This window comes from Sphaeramia orbicularis, chromosome 8 (genome assembly GCF_902148855.1).
Source record: "Sphaeramia orbicularis chromosome 8, fSphaOr1.1, whole genome shotgun sequence".
In the NCBI taxonomy this organism is placed as follows: domain Eukaryota; kingdom Metazoa; phylum Chordata; class Actinopteri; order Kurtiformes; family Apogonidae; genus Sphaeramia; species Sphaeramia orbicularis.
Window position 1 is genome coordinate 48,470,255 of NC_043964.1, and position 16,421 is coordinate 48,486,675.

A 16,421-nucleotide genomic window follows, 5' to 3' on the forward strand; every position below is an offset into this window, starting at 1 on the left:
CAGTCCTCTTTTTAACTTCGTTTCCCATCATGCAGCGTGGTACTGCACTTCCCATCAACCGTCATGTTTGCCCCCTGGCAACTGCTAAGCAATATGAATTAAATCAGTCCCTCCTGACTTTAAAAAAAGAATTTTAAAGAAAATAGATATTTAATGTTGAGATGGGACTACTCCTCAACTGTGGGTACCAAATGGGCCAGGTAAAAACATCTTAATTTCTCAGAACCATGCAGATACACAAACAGACAGATAGATGCTCTGAGACCTTCCAGTATTATGGTAAAGATTAATAAACACAGTAATTAATAAATAGATTTTGAAAATTCTCCAAACTACCAAAACACCAAAAATTGTCTTTAGGCATTAATAAATCCTGTATTTACTAAGATGAAAGTCCTCCTCTACCACTGCAGCCCTTTTACATATAGACATGAGTTAATTTATCAATTACAACGTGTGCTTGGCTCTTTGTTGGTGCATTTGTAGGGAAATGGTTCATAGTTTCACACACCAGCAGGCAGTCTACTTCATCTGTCAGTAAGTAGCCATGGTGATGATGGAATTCTCAGTAGGTGAGACTTCATCTGTCAGTCAAATATGTAAACAGACTTGACCACCTCATTCAGCTTCATTAAACAAAGGCATGTCATGGACAATCTGCAAATCAGTGGGCTTTGTAAACACATCACCTGCAATAACTACATGTAGTATTAGTTATTTTGTTTCTTTAATTCTTGTGTTCATTATTAAGTATTATATTTGCTGTTTTTCCCAGATATTAGAGGTACTTTTATTGTAAAGTAAGATAATGTATTTTATGAATAGTATATGCTGTCTATTTTTTTCTATGAGAGTAGACTCACTGTGATTTGAATGTATGTCTGGTTTTGCTAAAGCTGCTGTTACAGTGAGAGAGCTGCTTAAAATTATTTTTGAAATGCATGTACAATATTTATTTCAAATAGGTTTAATACGAATGCCATGTTTTACTGTTACCTGTGTATCACAGGTGCCACACTACGCTACAACTTCAACCTCTATTCAGCACATTTGTTTTTCTGTTACAATATTCTGTATCCACCGTGTGTCAACAGTAACTTAACTGTCTAGTAGTCTTGTGTCAAAATGTCATTATTAAACAATAGTCAAGTCACTTTGTGTGGGACTGTTTGTGTTCATTTATCTAAAAAGGTAGAAAAATATGGAATTAATTGTTTAAAAGACAGGGGTAGTGATTATTATGGCTTAAATTTGCTAAACAGATGACATGTATAAGTATGAACTTTTTAAACCAAATATTAAAAAACAGGTACATATATGTAAATCCTCCTGTCTCCTCCCTGACCACGGTGATGATGTAGTTCTCGAGTTGGTCCCCGACCCCGAGCTCCTTCAGTGGCAACTCACTGACCTTACTGTGTACTATGAGCTAATGCCAATGCTAAGTACTGTATGTGTGTAATGTATATTATGGGTAAAATGCAGAGGCTGAATATCCCTACAAGGATAAAAAGCAAGTTAATCTTTAGCCTTTTAACCTTTAGCCTTGAAGTTCTAATTGCTGGAAACTTAATGCATGGAATAGATTTATTTATTAATAAAGTTTATTTGATAGGGACAATGCAAATTATGTAGTATAATCTCTACCTGTTACAAACAAGCTGTAGTAACTGATAATTCACATAAAGAGATTATAGCTATTGCTAGTTTCCATCTCCAGTCTTAGTGAGGCTTTTAGCAGAGAGAAAAGAGAAAGAAAGAAAGAAAGAAAGAAAGAAAGAAAGAAAGAAAGAAAGAAAGAAAGAAAGAAAGAAAGAAAGAAAGAAAGAAAGAGAAAAAAATATAAAGAATATTTAAGGCTGCATAAAATTACATGGTAGATGGAGTTCACTGACAGACTGAATAATAAAGCACATTGTATTTTCAGTACATTAACTGTAGGGATATGGATATAAATACATCCAAAATCAATATAATCTTTAAATGTTAAGTACATTAAAGACAACAATTAGACATGGGTGAAAATTTCAGTTTGTGTTCACAGCAAATTATAACTGCATTTGAAAATAGAGATGTATCTGTTACAGGAGAAGACCCTCTGGAAAAAAGTGGAATTAGACATTAAAAAGGCAGCTCTCCCTGCCATTGAAATACATAAATATCCAATATTTGAGAACCAACAAGTCTGTGTTTATATAAAATATTATTGTTCATATAATGAAAAATCCAACTGTAGCTAGTCTAAGCTATTTGTTATTTGTTTGTTATTAAGTAATTTGTTACACTTTAAATTGGGGAATTAAAATATGTCCTATTTGAGAATAAAAAAAACATATTAATAATGTCAGTAATATTTTGACTGTGCTATTTCAGATTCACAAATACCTACGTTTTAATTTAATCACAACTTAGATCTTATTTTATTATTATTATTATTATTATTATTATTATTATTATTATTATTATTATTATTATTATTATTATTATTATTATTATTATTATTATCAGTAGTAGTAGTAGTAGTAGTAGAAGTAGAAGTATCCATTTAAATCCATTTAAATCCATTTAATACAATGTTGTTTCCACAGCGTTAGAGGGCGCTGTGACAAAAAACTAGAACCAAAAAACGAAATTTGGCGTTTCCCACCGGAGACATTTCAATGTTACACTCTAGTTGGAAAGTGCTGCGACAGGAGTGCTCTACAAATCTTACAATTTTACAGGTGAAACAGGAAATTCTTGTTAATATTAATTATTTCTGTTGTTGCCTGTGGCTATATCCGTTCATAGTTTAGTCAGAGAACAACAAATGTAGTCCGTTTAGTGCTAAACCCGCTGTTGTAGTGTGGTACAGGTGTAAATCATGTGCTACATGTCAACTGACTGCGGTTAGCTTACAGTAGTTAGCTTACAGTGGCTAATGGACAGTAATTATCTTACAGTTGCTTACTGGCTGTGGCTAGCACATTGAGTCAGTTGTGAATGTCTAGAACTTAAAAGGCTCGAAGGTAAGTCAAACATAGAAAATTTTATAACCTACCCTTGTCCTTCCCTTGTTTTAGTTTGAGTCGGCTGAAACGGTTAAGTCTGTAATAGTTGTAGTTTTGATTAAAGTAGTCCACGTGTGTAGTTACAGATGAAAACAGCTGATCTGCTAAAAACTGACTTTCAAACTATTCCCCTCTTATTAGTAATTGAAAACTATAACGTTCAGCTGTTCACTGCTGGGGAAATTATCTTATATACCAATAATACAGTCAAGGTAGACTTTGTTTAATATTCTTTAGATACACTTGGTAAATCTATAGATACATGAACACACAATGCATGGGTGTCACTCACGCAAAGCATATCATCATACACAGTCTGGGCAAATAATGTCCCCACCTGGATTTTACCACGCAAATAGTTTAGATCCGTCCATTGGAAAACTATTGCAGTAATTAATATGATTCAGTTATTTAACCTGTTAATTGATGGAGTGAGTAGTTTCTCATTTTTGAATCAACCATCAGTTTGATCAGTTTCAGGGCATAAACATTGGATTGCACCAAGATTCATCAGGATTAGATTGTTAAAGACTGGTTCAGGAATATGAGACATCATTTAAACTCATTGATTGGACACCATAGAGTCCAAACCTGAACCTCACTGAGAATCTGTGGGATGTTCTGACACTACACAATGGTCTGACTCTCCATGGTGACGTCTGTCCAGGTTTGGTGACGTCCTGCTGGGTTTGGTGACATCTTCCACCATGTCCAAGCTCCAGGGCTTTGAGTTCTGGAGGCAAACCTTGAAGGAAGCACGCTTTGTGGTGGCGCCCATGGTGGACCAGAGTGAACTGGCTTGGCGCCTGCTGAGCCGTCGCCATGGCGCCCAGCTCTGCTACACCCCCATGTTTCACGCTCAGGTGTTTGTTCGTGATTCCAACTACAGGAGGGAGAACCTGTATAATGAAGTCTGTGAGGAGGACCGACCTCTCATCACACAGGTCTGTTAGTGTTTCCATTTCAACATTTAGTCCAGAAAAAAGGAGTATACACTGCTGGCCAAAAAAGTCCATACCTGAATTTTACTAAGCCAATAGTTCAGATCCTTCCATTTAATAATGACTGAACTGATTAATATGTTTTAGTTCTCTAATCCTGTAACTGATGCAGTATCTTTTCATTTCTGAAACATCCATCAGTTTGATATAGTGTTTAAAGACTGGACTGTGTTTACATCGACAAATGTCATGTGGTCTGATGAGTCCAGAATTGACCCTGTTACAGAGTGGTTGTTGCATCAGAGTGAGAAGAGAGGGGGATGAAGCGATTACCCCTCATACCTAGTGCCTACAGTCCAAGCCTGATCTGAGGTTGATTCAGCTGATCAGGTTTAGGTTCAGTAACATCATGTGACCATAAACTGAGGACAGATGAACCTGAATAAAGTGAATGACCAGGTTTGAACATCTGTGGGTTTTTTCTTTGCTGATGACACAGACATATTCTAGGATGACTGACCAGGATTCATCATGATTAGATTGCTCAAGAGTGGTCCATGAGCAGGAGACATCATTTACACATGGATTGGACACCAGAATTCAGACTGAACCTCATTCAGAGTCTGTGGGTTGTGATGGACAAAACATTGGTCTGAGTCTATGTCATCAATATAAGATGTAGAAAACTAAAATGATTGTCCTACTTTTGTGAAATTGCGTAAGTATTGTGTGTCATAAAAGATACCACACAGTAATCTATACCTAAAGTGAAATATTTCATGTTGGACTTTTTTTGGCCAGGTAGTGTATTTATCCTCATATATTTTTGTTTTACAAAGATGGTATTTATTGTAATATAAAAATGTGTCAGTTAATATTCTATGCATTTTTCTTTGTCTTTTAAATGTAATTTGTTTCTGTTTTCAGCTAAAACACCAAAGTTTCATGTTCTACCAGTAGATCTGTGAAATGTCCTGCTGTTTGGCAGGTGTTTGTCATGTTCTGACTTTAAAAAATATTAAAACCACAGATGACCGTCTTTCACATCCTTTTCATCAACTGCATCACTGGACTTGTTTTTGTCTAGTGTCTTCTTGTTATGTTGCATCTTTTACATAATTTTAACTGTGTTGTTTGTTTTACTTTACATCAGTTTTGTTGCGTCTTTTTGTTGTGTCTTGTTAGTTCTTTTACATAATTTTATTGTGTTGCATCTTTTCATCCACTTTAATGTTTGGCCTAGTACTTATGTTTTACCTTTTCTCTGTCATTCTCATTATTTTATTTTATTTTTTTTTTAATGTCATTTTTGTCTTGGTGCATTTTTTATGTTATGTTGCATCTTTTTCATTCAGTTGTGTCTTGTTGTCATATTGTTTTTGTGCTTCGTTCTGTCTTTTACAGTGTTTTTGTCTTTACATATTCCTCCTCATATATTTTATGTAATTTATGTCTTTTTTCTTGTTAGACGTTTGCATCTGTTTCTTCAAGTTGTATGTTTTTAAATGCTTTTGGTTGTATTGTCTTTTTTGACACATGTGCTTTGTTTGTATTATATTTTGTATTTTACACTGTTTTTGTCTTGTAGCATCTTTTACACTGTCTTTGTTGTGTCACTTCTTTGTCCTGTCACATCCTTTAAGTTTTTTTTCATTTTATGGTGTGTTTTGTTTTTTGTGTTGTTGCTGTTCCTCTCCATTGACACGCAGTAGATTGTTCCTCGCTCTCTGTTGATGTAATTTTCATGCCTTATGGAACTGACATGACAACATAGTGTGTGTTTTTTATGTGTAGTTTTGTGCCAATGACCCGGAGGTGTTTGTCCAGGCTGCTCTGTTGGCCCAGGACTACTGTGACGCCATCGACCTCAACCTGGGCTGTCCTCAGATGATCGCCAAGAGAGGTACACACAAACCCCTCACACTGTTGGCTTTGGCTCCCCCTTGTGGTTTTATCAGTACAATCCAACTGTATTCAACATGTGGATGCTGCTTTTTAGGGCACTACGGAGTTTTCCTACAAGATGAGTGGGAGCTGTTAGAAAAAATGGGTGAGTGTGTGTAAATCTACAATTGTTTAATCAATTTAGACATGGAAGGAATTCGCAACAAGTTGGACACAGTGTTATTTCAGAAACTCTCCTTTCTATCCCTCTTTAATATTATTCAGTCAGATTAGCCAATGAGAAGCTGTCTGTGCCGATCACATGTAAGATCCGTGTGTTCAAAGACATCGAGAAGACAGTTCACTATGCCCAGATGCTTGAGAAGGCTGGATGTCAGGTAACCTCCCACTAGTATTTAACCATCTTAGGATGTGTGGGTAAAAGCCTGTAAAGTCCAAACTCGTCTTTTGTTTCCAGCTGCTGACAGTGCACGGCAGAACTAAAGATCAGAAAGGAGCCATGACGGGGATCGCCAGCTGGGAGCACATAAAGGCCGTCCGGTGAGAAACTAGGACATGTTAGGACTATTAACGTGTACCTTATACACCCACGAGCATTAACACGTATCCACCATCTTGACATGGTAACTTCAACTTTTATTACGCGACTAGAAGTTACCGAACACAAACTAAGGTCAGTCCAGTCTCAATCAAAATCAAATAAAATACAGATACCGCGATGATGATATAAAGGACATTTGTGAAGTGGGACAACTTGAAAAGCCCTGAAAAGCTTATAAGGGGTTGAAGGTCCAGTCATGACCCAGACTTTAAATAGAATACATTAAAACAGAGCTGGGTCATTATCACTGTTGTCATGCTTTTTCTTTTTTATCATGTAAATTGTTTTGATGGGAATATAAAGAAGTGTGCAAAAGGTTTAGGTTATAAATAGGTTTGGTGTTTTAGTAAGAGTATAATGGATGAATGCTTTCCTCAGTCTCTGTTAAAAAATACAACTGAAATAAAGAACAGCGTTAAAAGAATTAAAGAATTTTATTTAAAAAATGGACTGAGCTGTTCAGTATTTAGTGTGACCTTCCTTTGTACTTAATGTTCATTCAATACATACCCAGTGTTTCTTGTTGTTTGGGATTTGAGATCACACTACACACTGACTGTTTCCTGTAAAGAGCATGAAGTTTACATTATTTTTGTTAGTTTTTAATGCTACACATTTATTTCCCTTCTAATTTTTGTTGTATTTTAATAAAGAGATTGAGAAATAGATGTTATACTCATTACAAGCATGTAAAATCATCATAGCTAATGGCTGCCTAAGACATTTACACTGTTTGCTAAATTCCTTACAGAATCTAAAATTGTTTTCATCTTGATAAATGCTCACATTTCACTTTAATGTATTTTGATTTAACATGTAAATTTATGGTAATTTTACCAGCAGACCAAAAATAAAAATAAATGACCAGCTTTTACATCGCTGTCTTTTACACTGGGTTTCATCTTCTTCTTGCAGAGTCTTTTACATCATTTAGTCCTGTACATATTTTCATTTTTTTGTGTGTTTAGGCACAGTAGTTTTCATCTTGTTATTTCTTTTGCAAATCCTCAAAACCACAAATAGTGATTTGGGTTTCTCATTAAGTGAAACCTCAGCCTTTACACTGATGTTTATTGTGATAATTACCAATAATGACTCATATGAAAATGTCCATGGTGATAACACTTTGGCCCACTCTACATTAAAATATACAGTTATTAAGCACAACCCACAGGTCTTCTAAAACAAACCAAATCCGTAACTACAGGTCAGGACTGTTCAAAACTAAGCCTAACATTTACAAACAAAAACAAGAATTGGTCTGATGATCTTAATAAGATTGAATTTGCTGTGAAAGACATCTGTGAGCCTTTGTTGTGCTTTTGCTTCAGGAAGGCTGTTGGAATTCCGGTGTTTGCCAATGGAAACATTCAGCATCTGAGTGATGTGGAGCGCTGCATTCAGGAGACCGGGGTCCAGGGCGTCATGAGTGCAGGTCAGGAGCTCCTCTGATTATTAAACACATGAGGTCACGATTCATTAGTGGCATTAAACAGTGACAGTAATGATTCAGATGTGCCGCATTTGTGTATATGTTTTGCTGTTGGTTTCAGAGGGGAACCTTCATAACCCTGCTCTGTTCGAGGGTCGTAGCCCCCCAGTGTGGGAGATGGCAGAGGAGTATCTGGAGGTGGTGAAGCAACACCCCCCCTGCACCCTGTCATTCGTACGCGCCCACCTCTTCAAGCTCTGGCATCACACGTAAGTCCTTATGCTCAGAAAATTATTCTGGACCAAACCACACCAATGAATAAATATTACAAAGAAGGGACGTGAAACCCAGGTAAAGAGGTTTAAACTGAACTGTTTCAGGGAAAACCAAGTCAGGAGCATTGGTAGAACTGAAGAGACAAATGTTATGGATTGGTTTCTGTTGAGCTCCTGGTCTCTTTCATTGTCTCATGTGTTTGTAGGCTCCAGATCCACCAGGACCTGAGGGAGGACTTAGCCAAGGTCAAGACTTTAGAGGGTTTGGCTGACGTCAGTAAACAGCTGAGGCTGCGCTGCCAGGTAACATGAACATGAGCATGCAACAAACATGAGCACAAAAACACAGCAGATTTACCTTTGTTTAACAGAGTGACACAGTGGATGGAACAGACTGAAAAACTGCTCTGGATCTAGGAGCTACAGATTGGCTTTTCAAGCAAAAATAACATTTGGGTAATCGGGGTATTAATACTGTATATTAATTGCCATTTACATTTTAAAGAATGACTTACCAAACTATTTTATTTCACTACTTATAAAATATAGACTAACATCTTTTCTCAAAAGTCTGCTCTCCCCAGCATAAAAAAACTACCACATCTACAACCTGTGGTTCCCCACGGGTCACATACTACTTTTTTTTATATTCTACTGCTGTTTTCATTGTTGCACCGTGGGCCTTAGTGTTCTATACACTCATACACATGTGTGTGTGTGTGTGTGTGTGTGTGTGCGCATGTATGTATGTATGTATGTATACAGTTCATATACAGTGTTTGTATGTATATATATATATGTACATATACACATGTGTGTCAGTGTGTACAGTCCATATAGAGTGTATGGGTGTAGCTGATGTGCAGCTGTATGTTTTTGTGGTTACAGGAGGAGATTGCCAGAGGAAAAGGTGTAGAGGAGAAGGGGAGTGGACTGCCCCTCCCCCACTGGATCTGCCAGCCCTATGTCAGACCAGCGTCAGTCACTCATTGTTTCACTTGTTTACTGTCACACTTTGGAATAAAATCACCATTAGTAAAGTAAAGTTCACTTGTCCAACTACACCTTACAGGCCAAAGGATGCTGTTGCCAATGGTAACGGTCAGGCCTCAGAGGTGAAGAAGACAGTCTGTCAGAAGAGGGCGCTGGAGGACTCGGACAGAACAGCTGATACACTCTCTAAAAACAAGCAGAAGAAGAGATCCCGAAACCCCAACAAGAACTTCTGTCCTGAGCAGAAACGTGAGTAGAACTTAAACCTTTCTCCATTACAAACCCCTGACCCTGAAACAGTCCCTCCGTTTGTGACCATGTGTTTGTTTTTCTGCAGCCAAATACATCAAATGTGATCAGTGTGGGAACCCCAAGGTAAGCAGTCACTGTCCCAGTACAGAACCATTTCACTGACAACAGTACATACAGGAGAACATTTGGAGAGGCATTAAAATACAGTCGGGTCCATATATTTGGAAAGTGGCCCAGTTTTTGCCCAGTTCTCTGTTCACCACCAGAGTGGATCTAAAATAAAACAATCAAGATATGATTGAAAGTGGCCTTTCAGCTTTAATTCAAGGAGTTTTAACATATTTCATTAACCCTTTAGAAACATAGTCTGTCCATTTTTAGAGGCTAAAAGTAATTGGACACTGACCATCAGCTTCATGTCCACGGCTTTCGTGTCCTGTTCCTGGTTATTTTATGTAAAATAGAGCAGAAAAAAGGTCAGGGGTTGATGCCAGATGTTGAATTTGCATTTGGTAGCTGTTCACCAGAAAAAAAACATGACTGGCGTTTACTGATGATGTGATAAAGCAACAGGATGAGTTCTAAAGTATCCAGTACTGTTGAATGCTGCAAAACTGAGAGGATGGAGATGGATAATGACCCTAAACACATGGAAAAATCAACCCAAGAGTTTTAGAAGGTGAGGAAATGGATTGATCTCCAGTGGCTCAGTCAGAGACTAAACTTAGGCTAAACTGACGTTGAAGGCGTCTGTAGTTAAGGGCTGGTAAAGGATCTCCAGGAATAAACTCAGTGCTTGGTGACATCCTTTGAGTTCAGACTTCAGTCACTGACTAGAAGAGTTTCATCCAAGTAAAAACAATCCTCAAGTTTATAACAGTCTTAGTTTGTCTAAATGCATTTGGGTTTCTCTGAAAATGGATGGACTACATTTAAAATGATTCAGATTACAATACAGTTCTAGATGTTTCTTAAATGTATGTAATGATGTAAAGGCATGTGAGCCTGAATGTGTGTTGGCTTCAGATCAAGTACTTTTTCTGCACTCTAGGGAAATAAGTGTGTGTTCAACCTGTGTCGAGGCTGTTGTAAGAAGAAGGCGTACAAGGAGGTGGCGGACTGTCCAAGTCAGTACACACACACACACACACACACACACACACACACACACACACACACACACACACACACACTTATATCTACACTGATTCTGTAATAAACTGATGTGGAAATTTATCAGAATAATGATCAGATCAGTTGATCACTCAACTTCACAACAGTAAAGTATTCTCAAATTCTTTAATCCTGATGAAATAATTAGTTTAATGATTAATCCAATTAACTGAATTGTTGTAGACCTGGACAATTTGGCCCAAAAAAATGTAATCAGTATTTTTTTTTCTGTTCATTATGTATGATTTACATTCTATTCACAATTTTCAGAAAACCACACCTCAGTCAGTCAGTTTAATTCAGTATATTTCCCTGCCCTACTGTCCTGCTCTTGTCATTACACAGTGATCTCAGGACACTTCATAAACTCAGGTCAAGGTCTTAAAAATACAAGTCAGAAAAGAAACCCAACATTCTCTTGGAGATCACTTTAGCTTGGCCTTCAGTAATGTGGGGCAGAAACTAGTCCAGTTAATCAGATTTAATTTCTGGTACAAAGCTCTGTTCAGTAACGAAAACACTTCACACACAGATTTTTATTTATTATTTATTTACCTTTATTTAACCAGGAAAACCTCATTGAGATTAAAAATCTCTTTTCCAAGAGTGTCCTGGCCAAGATGGGTAGCAGTACATTAAATAGTTACAGACACAGACTTTCATACATAAAACAAAAACAAGTTTTCAATACATAAAAACACGTAGTCAAGTCAAACCTTCCAAAGTCAACTTTGCAAAAAAAAGTGCCCACGAGATGAAGATAAAGTGTGTCAGATTAGTTCAATTTAGAGTAACATTAGGTTCTGTAACAACAGTCAATGTTTTATCATGACCAAACAGCTGACTAGTTTGAAAAAAGTTACATCTATCATCAAATTTAATGTGTTTTCGACATCTTGAATGTTGTTTTCTTTTAATAGACATAATCACATAGAACTTTATTAGTGATAAAGTCATAGCAATCACACACTTAAAATAATACAACTATGGGTGGTTTTTAAGTCCAACAGTAAAACCTGAGGATTTATAACATGTCAACAGGACATCAGCTGACTGACTGTTACTGTCAGTATTAGTGTCAGTCAGTAATGGACGAACCAGGTGAGTGATGAATTGAATGTGATGTGAATTGTGTTTTTCCACCAGGTCATGGTCTGAGGTTCAAGACCAAAGCAGATAAACGCAAAGCAGAGGAGGGGGAGGAGGAGGAAAGGAAGGAGGGTCCGGAAATGGGACCTGAGAAGAGCAGAGTTTCTCCTCAGTCCCCCCCAGACCCGAGCCCAGGACCACAGGAACAGCTGCTACTATGAGCCCCTCCCCCACCCCATTAGACAACTGTAAGCTGACAGGTGGAATGACATGAGCAGACTGGTCAGTCCTCGCATCAGGAAAAGACCCTGAACTGAGGTTTGATGTTCAGCATCTGCCTCCTGAAGTGTCTTTGAAAACTCCCAACAGTCTAGATGTTTGACTACAAACACCAGCGCTGCAGGAACGGGGACATAGCGTCATTTATTTTACCACTGCTGCTGTTTTTTCAGGATACGAGGTGATCAGGATAGTGTGGGCGTGTGTGTGGGGGGGGGTCAATGACACAGCTGCTACGTAGCCTCAACCACAGGTGTCCAAAGAGAGACATTCTGTAGGGATTGACACTCAAATATGAGTGGACTCTCATCTAAAGGCCAAAACATAATGCTGAAAATGGGATTTAGTGATGCTTGGAGATCATTTGCTGTCAAAACCAAATGAGCCACACGTCATACAAATACTATGCAAGTACAAAACATAATGCATCTATGAAATACTCAACAATTCCAATATAGCAAGTCTTACAAGTCCAGAAATACTGCATAACTTTTGGCACAAAGTTTTCAGAGGTTTCACAGTTTTTCCTCAGGTTTCACCCTCTACAACAATGAGTGTCACCAGTCAGTTTAAAATGCTCTTATGCTGATTTCTGCCAAGTACACAGAAGAACAAAAGAGTAAGCATTTAAAAGATAAGATTACGTAGGATTATGCAGTTAACCGCAAACAATCATGAAACTGGTCAACTTAAGTAGTTGTCATTTGCTACCTGAAGGCCAACTTTCTGTCTCCATCTCTCCATTGTCTGATTGATTTGCCAGTACCACATAACCACTGAGAAACCATCAGCATGTTTTATTCCTTTATCATGGCTTGGTTCCATCTCCCTGTGTTTGGTTTATTCTCTGTCTGCTCATCCCTGACCTGTGTGCCCTGAAAACAGACTGATAATGAAAGAGTTTTATTAGTTGTTATTAATAATAATATTTTAATCGTTCTGGTCTTGGGCCACACTGAGCGATGCAGCAGCATTACCTTTGCACAATGGTTTCAGAAGAGAACTTGTGCTGGTCGAGCATGTGAGCACGAGGAAGTGAGTCATGGAATTAAAATTACAGAAAATGACCCATGTAGACACATGTTTGTCCAAACCTTCCATTTTTTTTTTGGTGGATTTGCACATCTTGTATGTGGGTCTTTGACACAGGTAGAGGATGGAAGTAGGATGTCAGAATAAGGGTAAATGGCAGAGTACATCCAGACTACAAGTTCTGCACATCAGGGCTTTAAATGGACCCAGAGCCCCGCCCAGTGGTGTGGAGGGTGAATTACTCCTGAATATCTTCATGAACATGAATCGGCATTAACACAGTGGGAAAACTTCTGTACTCAGAGATTGTGCCAAAAGTCTCTGGAATTTTTTTTAAATGTATTTATTTTTTAAACTACTAAGATGTTTTTTTTTTGTTTGTTTTTGAACCATCATGTTTGTTTTGTGTTTGTTGATGAGTGTGTTTTGTATCTACTAAACTGTTTCTGAGTGAATTGCAGAGTATTTGTAAAACGTGAACTTGTTTGTTTGGTTTTGGAAGGAATTTGCTCCGTTTTTTTTTTTTTTTTTTTTTTTTAATCTTCCTCATAGGTATGGAAAATATTATGAATGACTTCTTTCTTCTCTTATTTTCAAATTTGCTTCTGAAGTTAGTTTAACCAAAGTGTTACTGTGTCACCAAAGTTTACAGACCCAGTAACTTTCAGATTGTCTTAATTTTCTCTTGTTTTTTAAGATGAGTGAATGTGGTTTGTTGTTGGCTCATTTGTTAAAGTATTTATTTTGGTTAAAGGCTTGGCCTGTAGAGCTTTGACCTAATACACAATATGTGCCTTTTAAAGTGGAATACCACTGCCAGTCCACACCGTGGTGCTGCATCTGCTGTTTTCAACACATTCAGCTACAATCCAGAACAAATGTTCATATAAAGGTGCTGCCTCTATTATTTTTCTTACAATGTGGAAATGAATACTACAACAAATTCTCCCATCCTGTTGTCAGATAAAGTTTGTGTGGTCATGAGTTCACATGTGTGAAGGTTAGTTCAGCACAGAGATGAAATGTACCAACGTATCTGACATAAACTGCAAAATAGAACATGTGGGGAGACTTGTGTGTGTCTGTTATCCTGGGCTCCACCTTCTGTGAAAAACTGACCTAAAATCCTTCAAAGCTTCATTTTACAGCTGAGAATAACACAGGAGCAAAGTTACACATTTGTGAACATGAACTAGACTGAAGCTGATCCTGGGTTCCTCTGTGCAAACCTGTCATATATGGACAGATTTGATGACAAATACAGTTCATGTGACTGGACCTTTGACTTATTAAAGGTACAACATAGAACATATGTGCAGAAATGGATGTGTAAGTCTCTATTATTTTCAATGTGTGAACACAGCATAACATACCTTTAAAAAAAGATGAGAACTGTATAAACTCTCTCAGTTTTTCTATATTCACAGTAACAGCCTAAACACTGGTTTCCATGTAGAGGACGGAGGTTGGATTTTGTGAGAAATCCTAAGGGTGATATTTGTGTTGTAGCCATTGACTCAACGTTGGTGAGATCCAATCCTCAAAAAACCACCGAGATTTAAAAAGGCATTTCGTCATATAAAAAACAATGTCAAATCACTAATGGGATGGGATATTATTTTACAATATTTACAGTGTTTAATCCAGTGTTTTATTGCATTGCTTTAGTTCAGAGTGAACATGAAGGCTTATAAGTAGACTGGTGACCTTCCAAAATGCAGATCTATAGAGTCTCTACATTAGACTTAGAACTGATCAAGTCTCTTGGATGAGAAATGAAATGTTTTCAAGAACGAGAACCATTTGAGTTGAACAAACAAGGATGAACACTGACCTGAACAGATGAGCATTTACAGAGACATATTGATGTTCTGACTCTTACTCTGTTCCAATGTTGCTTAAAAGGTCTGAGTAGAAATGTCCCAAAATGTAAAGAATTCATAACATAAACTAGAAACATCCAGAAAGAAAACCCAAACCCTAGAAAGCATATGCCTCTGCCAGAACGCTTCCATTAGCATCACACAACCCCCATAAGGTAATTTTATGCATCTTATCACCTTAATTTTTTTCCTTTCAGGATCAAAATTATTTGTGGCACAAAATCCAGATGAGTTTTGATTGCCATTTAAAAAAAAAAAAGAACTACAATTTTTCGTGGCATTGAATTGTGACTTTGAATTAACCTGTCATCAGGAATAAACAAATAGCTGGGGTCAATTTTTTCATAACGAACGTTTGACAAATGCTGATAAAATAAACCAGTGTCGTCATGGAGGTGATAGTGGAGCTTTGTGTAGGACAATTTTAAAGCTCTTGAGTGCCTCCTGCCGGCCCTCTTCACCTCTGATAAAAGTCATTGTTTAAGTAAACCCTTAGTCCAAGGTTTACTAAAGAACACATGAGAACATTTCCATTTATTTAGGTGTAAATCATAAGTCCATAGAGTGAAGTAGAATTTAACAATTACATAAAATGTAAATATTTATCTTTTTCCATTAATTGTAGCTACAGAACTGACATTATCTAACTTCAGTGCTACATTAAAGTGTGGCATATTATTTAGATTCAGCACTTTTTTTTTATCAGTTGAGTTTTTCTCTCCAGCCATTTCATTGAGTGTTGCTGTCAAACACAAACATCAGTTGTATTTAACACCAGAACTCTTATATACATCCACCACTATGTCCTAAACCAAAAAGCTGACACACGAAAAGTGAACATGAGGCAGCATTTAGCAACTAAAGAGACAGGAGTTAATGCCACTAAATTTATTTAAAGAGTTGATATTGGACTAAACATCAAACCAGCAGAATGAGCCCAAACCGATGGTGATGTTCAACAGTATATTAAATGTGCGGCTTACATTCTTGTCATATTGTATTTAAAAACTCATCTCTGCTTCCTCAGCCATAGATAACAGACTTTATAGTGTATTTATTTCTCAGTGTCAAACTGAATATATTTTGAGCATAGTTTGTTTCAGGTACAGGGTGGGGAAGCAAAATTTACAATATTTTGAGGCAGGGATTGAAAGACAGTGTATGACCAATTAGTTTATTGAAAGTCATGAGAATTTATTTGCCACAAGAAAATTTACATAATATAAAATGTTTTTATTCTATGTGTCCTTCTTCTTTCTCAATAACTGCCTTCACACGCTTCCTGAAACTTGCGCAAGTGTTCCTCAAATATTCGGGTGACAACTTCTCCCATTCTTCTTTAATAGTATCTTCCAGACTTTCTCGTAATAGTTTTGCTCATAGTCATTCTCTTCTTTACATTATAAACAGTCTTTATGGACACTCCAACTATTTTTGAAATCTCCTTTGGTGTGACGAGTGCATTCGGCAAATCACACATTCTTTGACGTTTGCTTTCCTGATTATTCATATGGGC

At 37.2% G+C, this 16,421-nt stretch overlaps 1 protein-coding gene across 2 annotated transcripts; it reads left to right on the plus strand.

The window, feature by feature from the left end:
• Positions 1-2,675: 2,675 nt before the first annotated feature.
• dus1l (dihydrouridine synthase 1-like (S. cerevisiae)) lies at positions 2,676-14,344 on the plus strand. Of its 2 annotated transcripts, none has more exons than XM_030141579.1 (14): positions 2,676-2,723; positions 3,718-3,994; positions 5,786-5,894; positions 5,991-6,041; positions 6,161-6,273; positions 6,354-6,436; positions 7,829-7,932; positions 8,051-8,198; positions 8,411-8,507; positions 9,093-9,181; positions 9,277-9,446; positions 9,535-9,572; positions 10,501-10,576; positions 11,769-14,344. In XM_030141579.1, exons 2-14 carry the CDS (start codon positions 3,758-3,760, stop codon positions 11,930-11,932), a joined length of 1,479 nt encoding a protein of 492 aa, XP_029997439.1. In that variant the 5' UTR covers positions 2,676-2,723; positions 3,718-3,757; the 3' UTR covers positions 11,933-14,344. The 2 variants fall into 2 exon arrangements, with proteins under 2 accessions (XP_029997439.1, XP_029997440.1); XM_030141580.1 differs by lacking the exon at positions 2,676-2,723 and adding an exon at positions 2,758-3,008.
• The last annotated feature ends 2,077 nt before the right edge of the window (positions 14,345-16,421 follow it).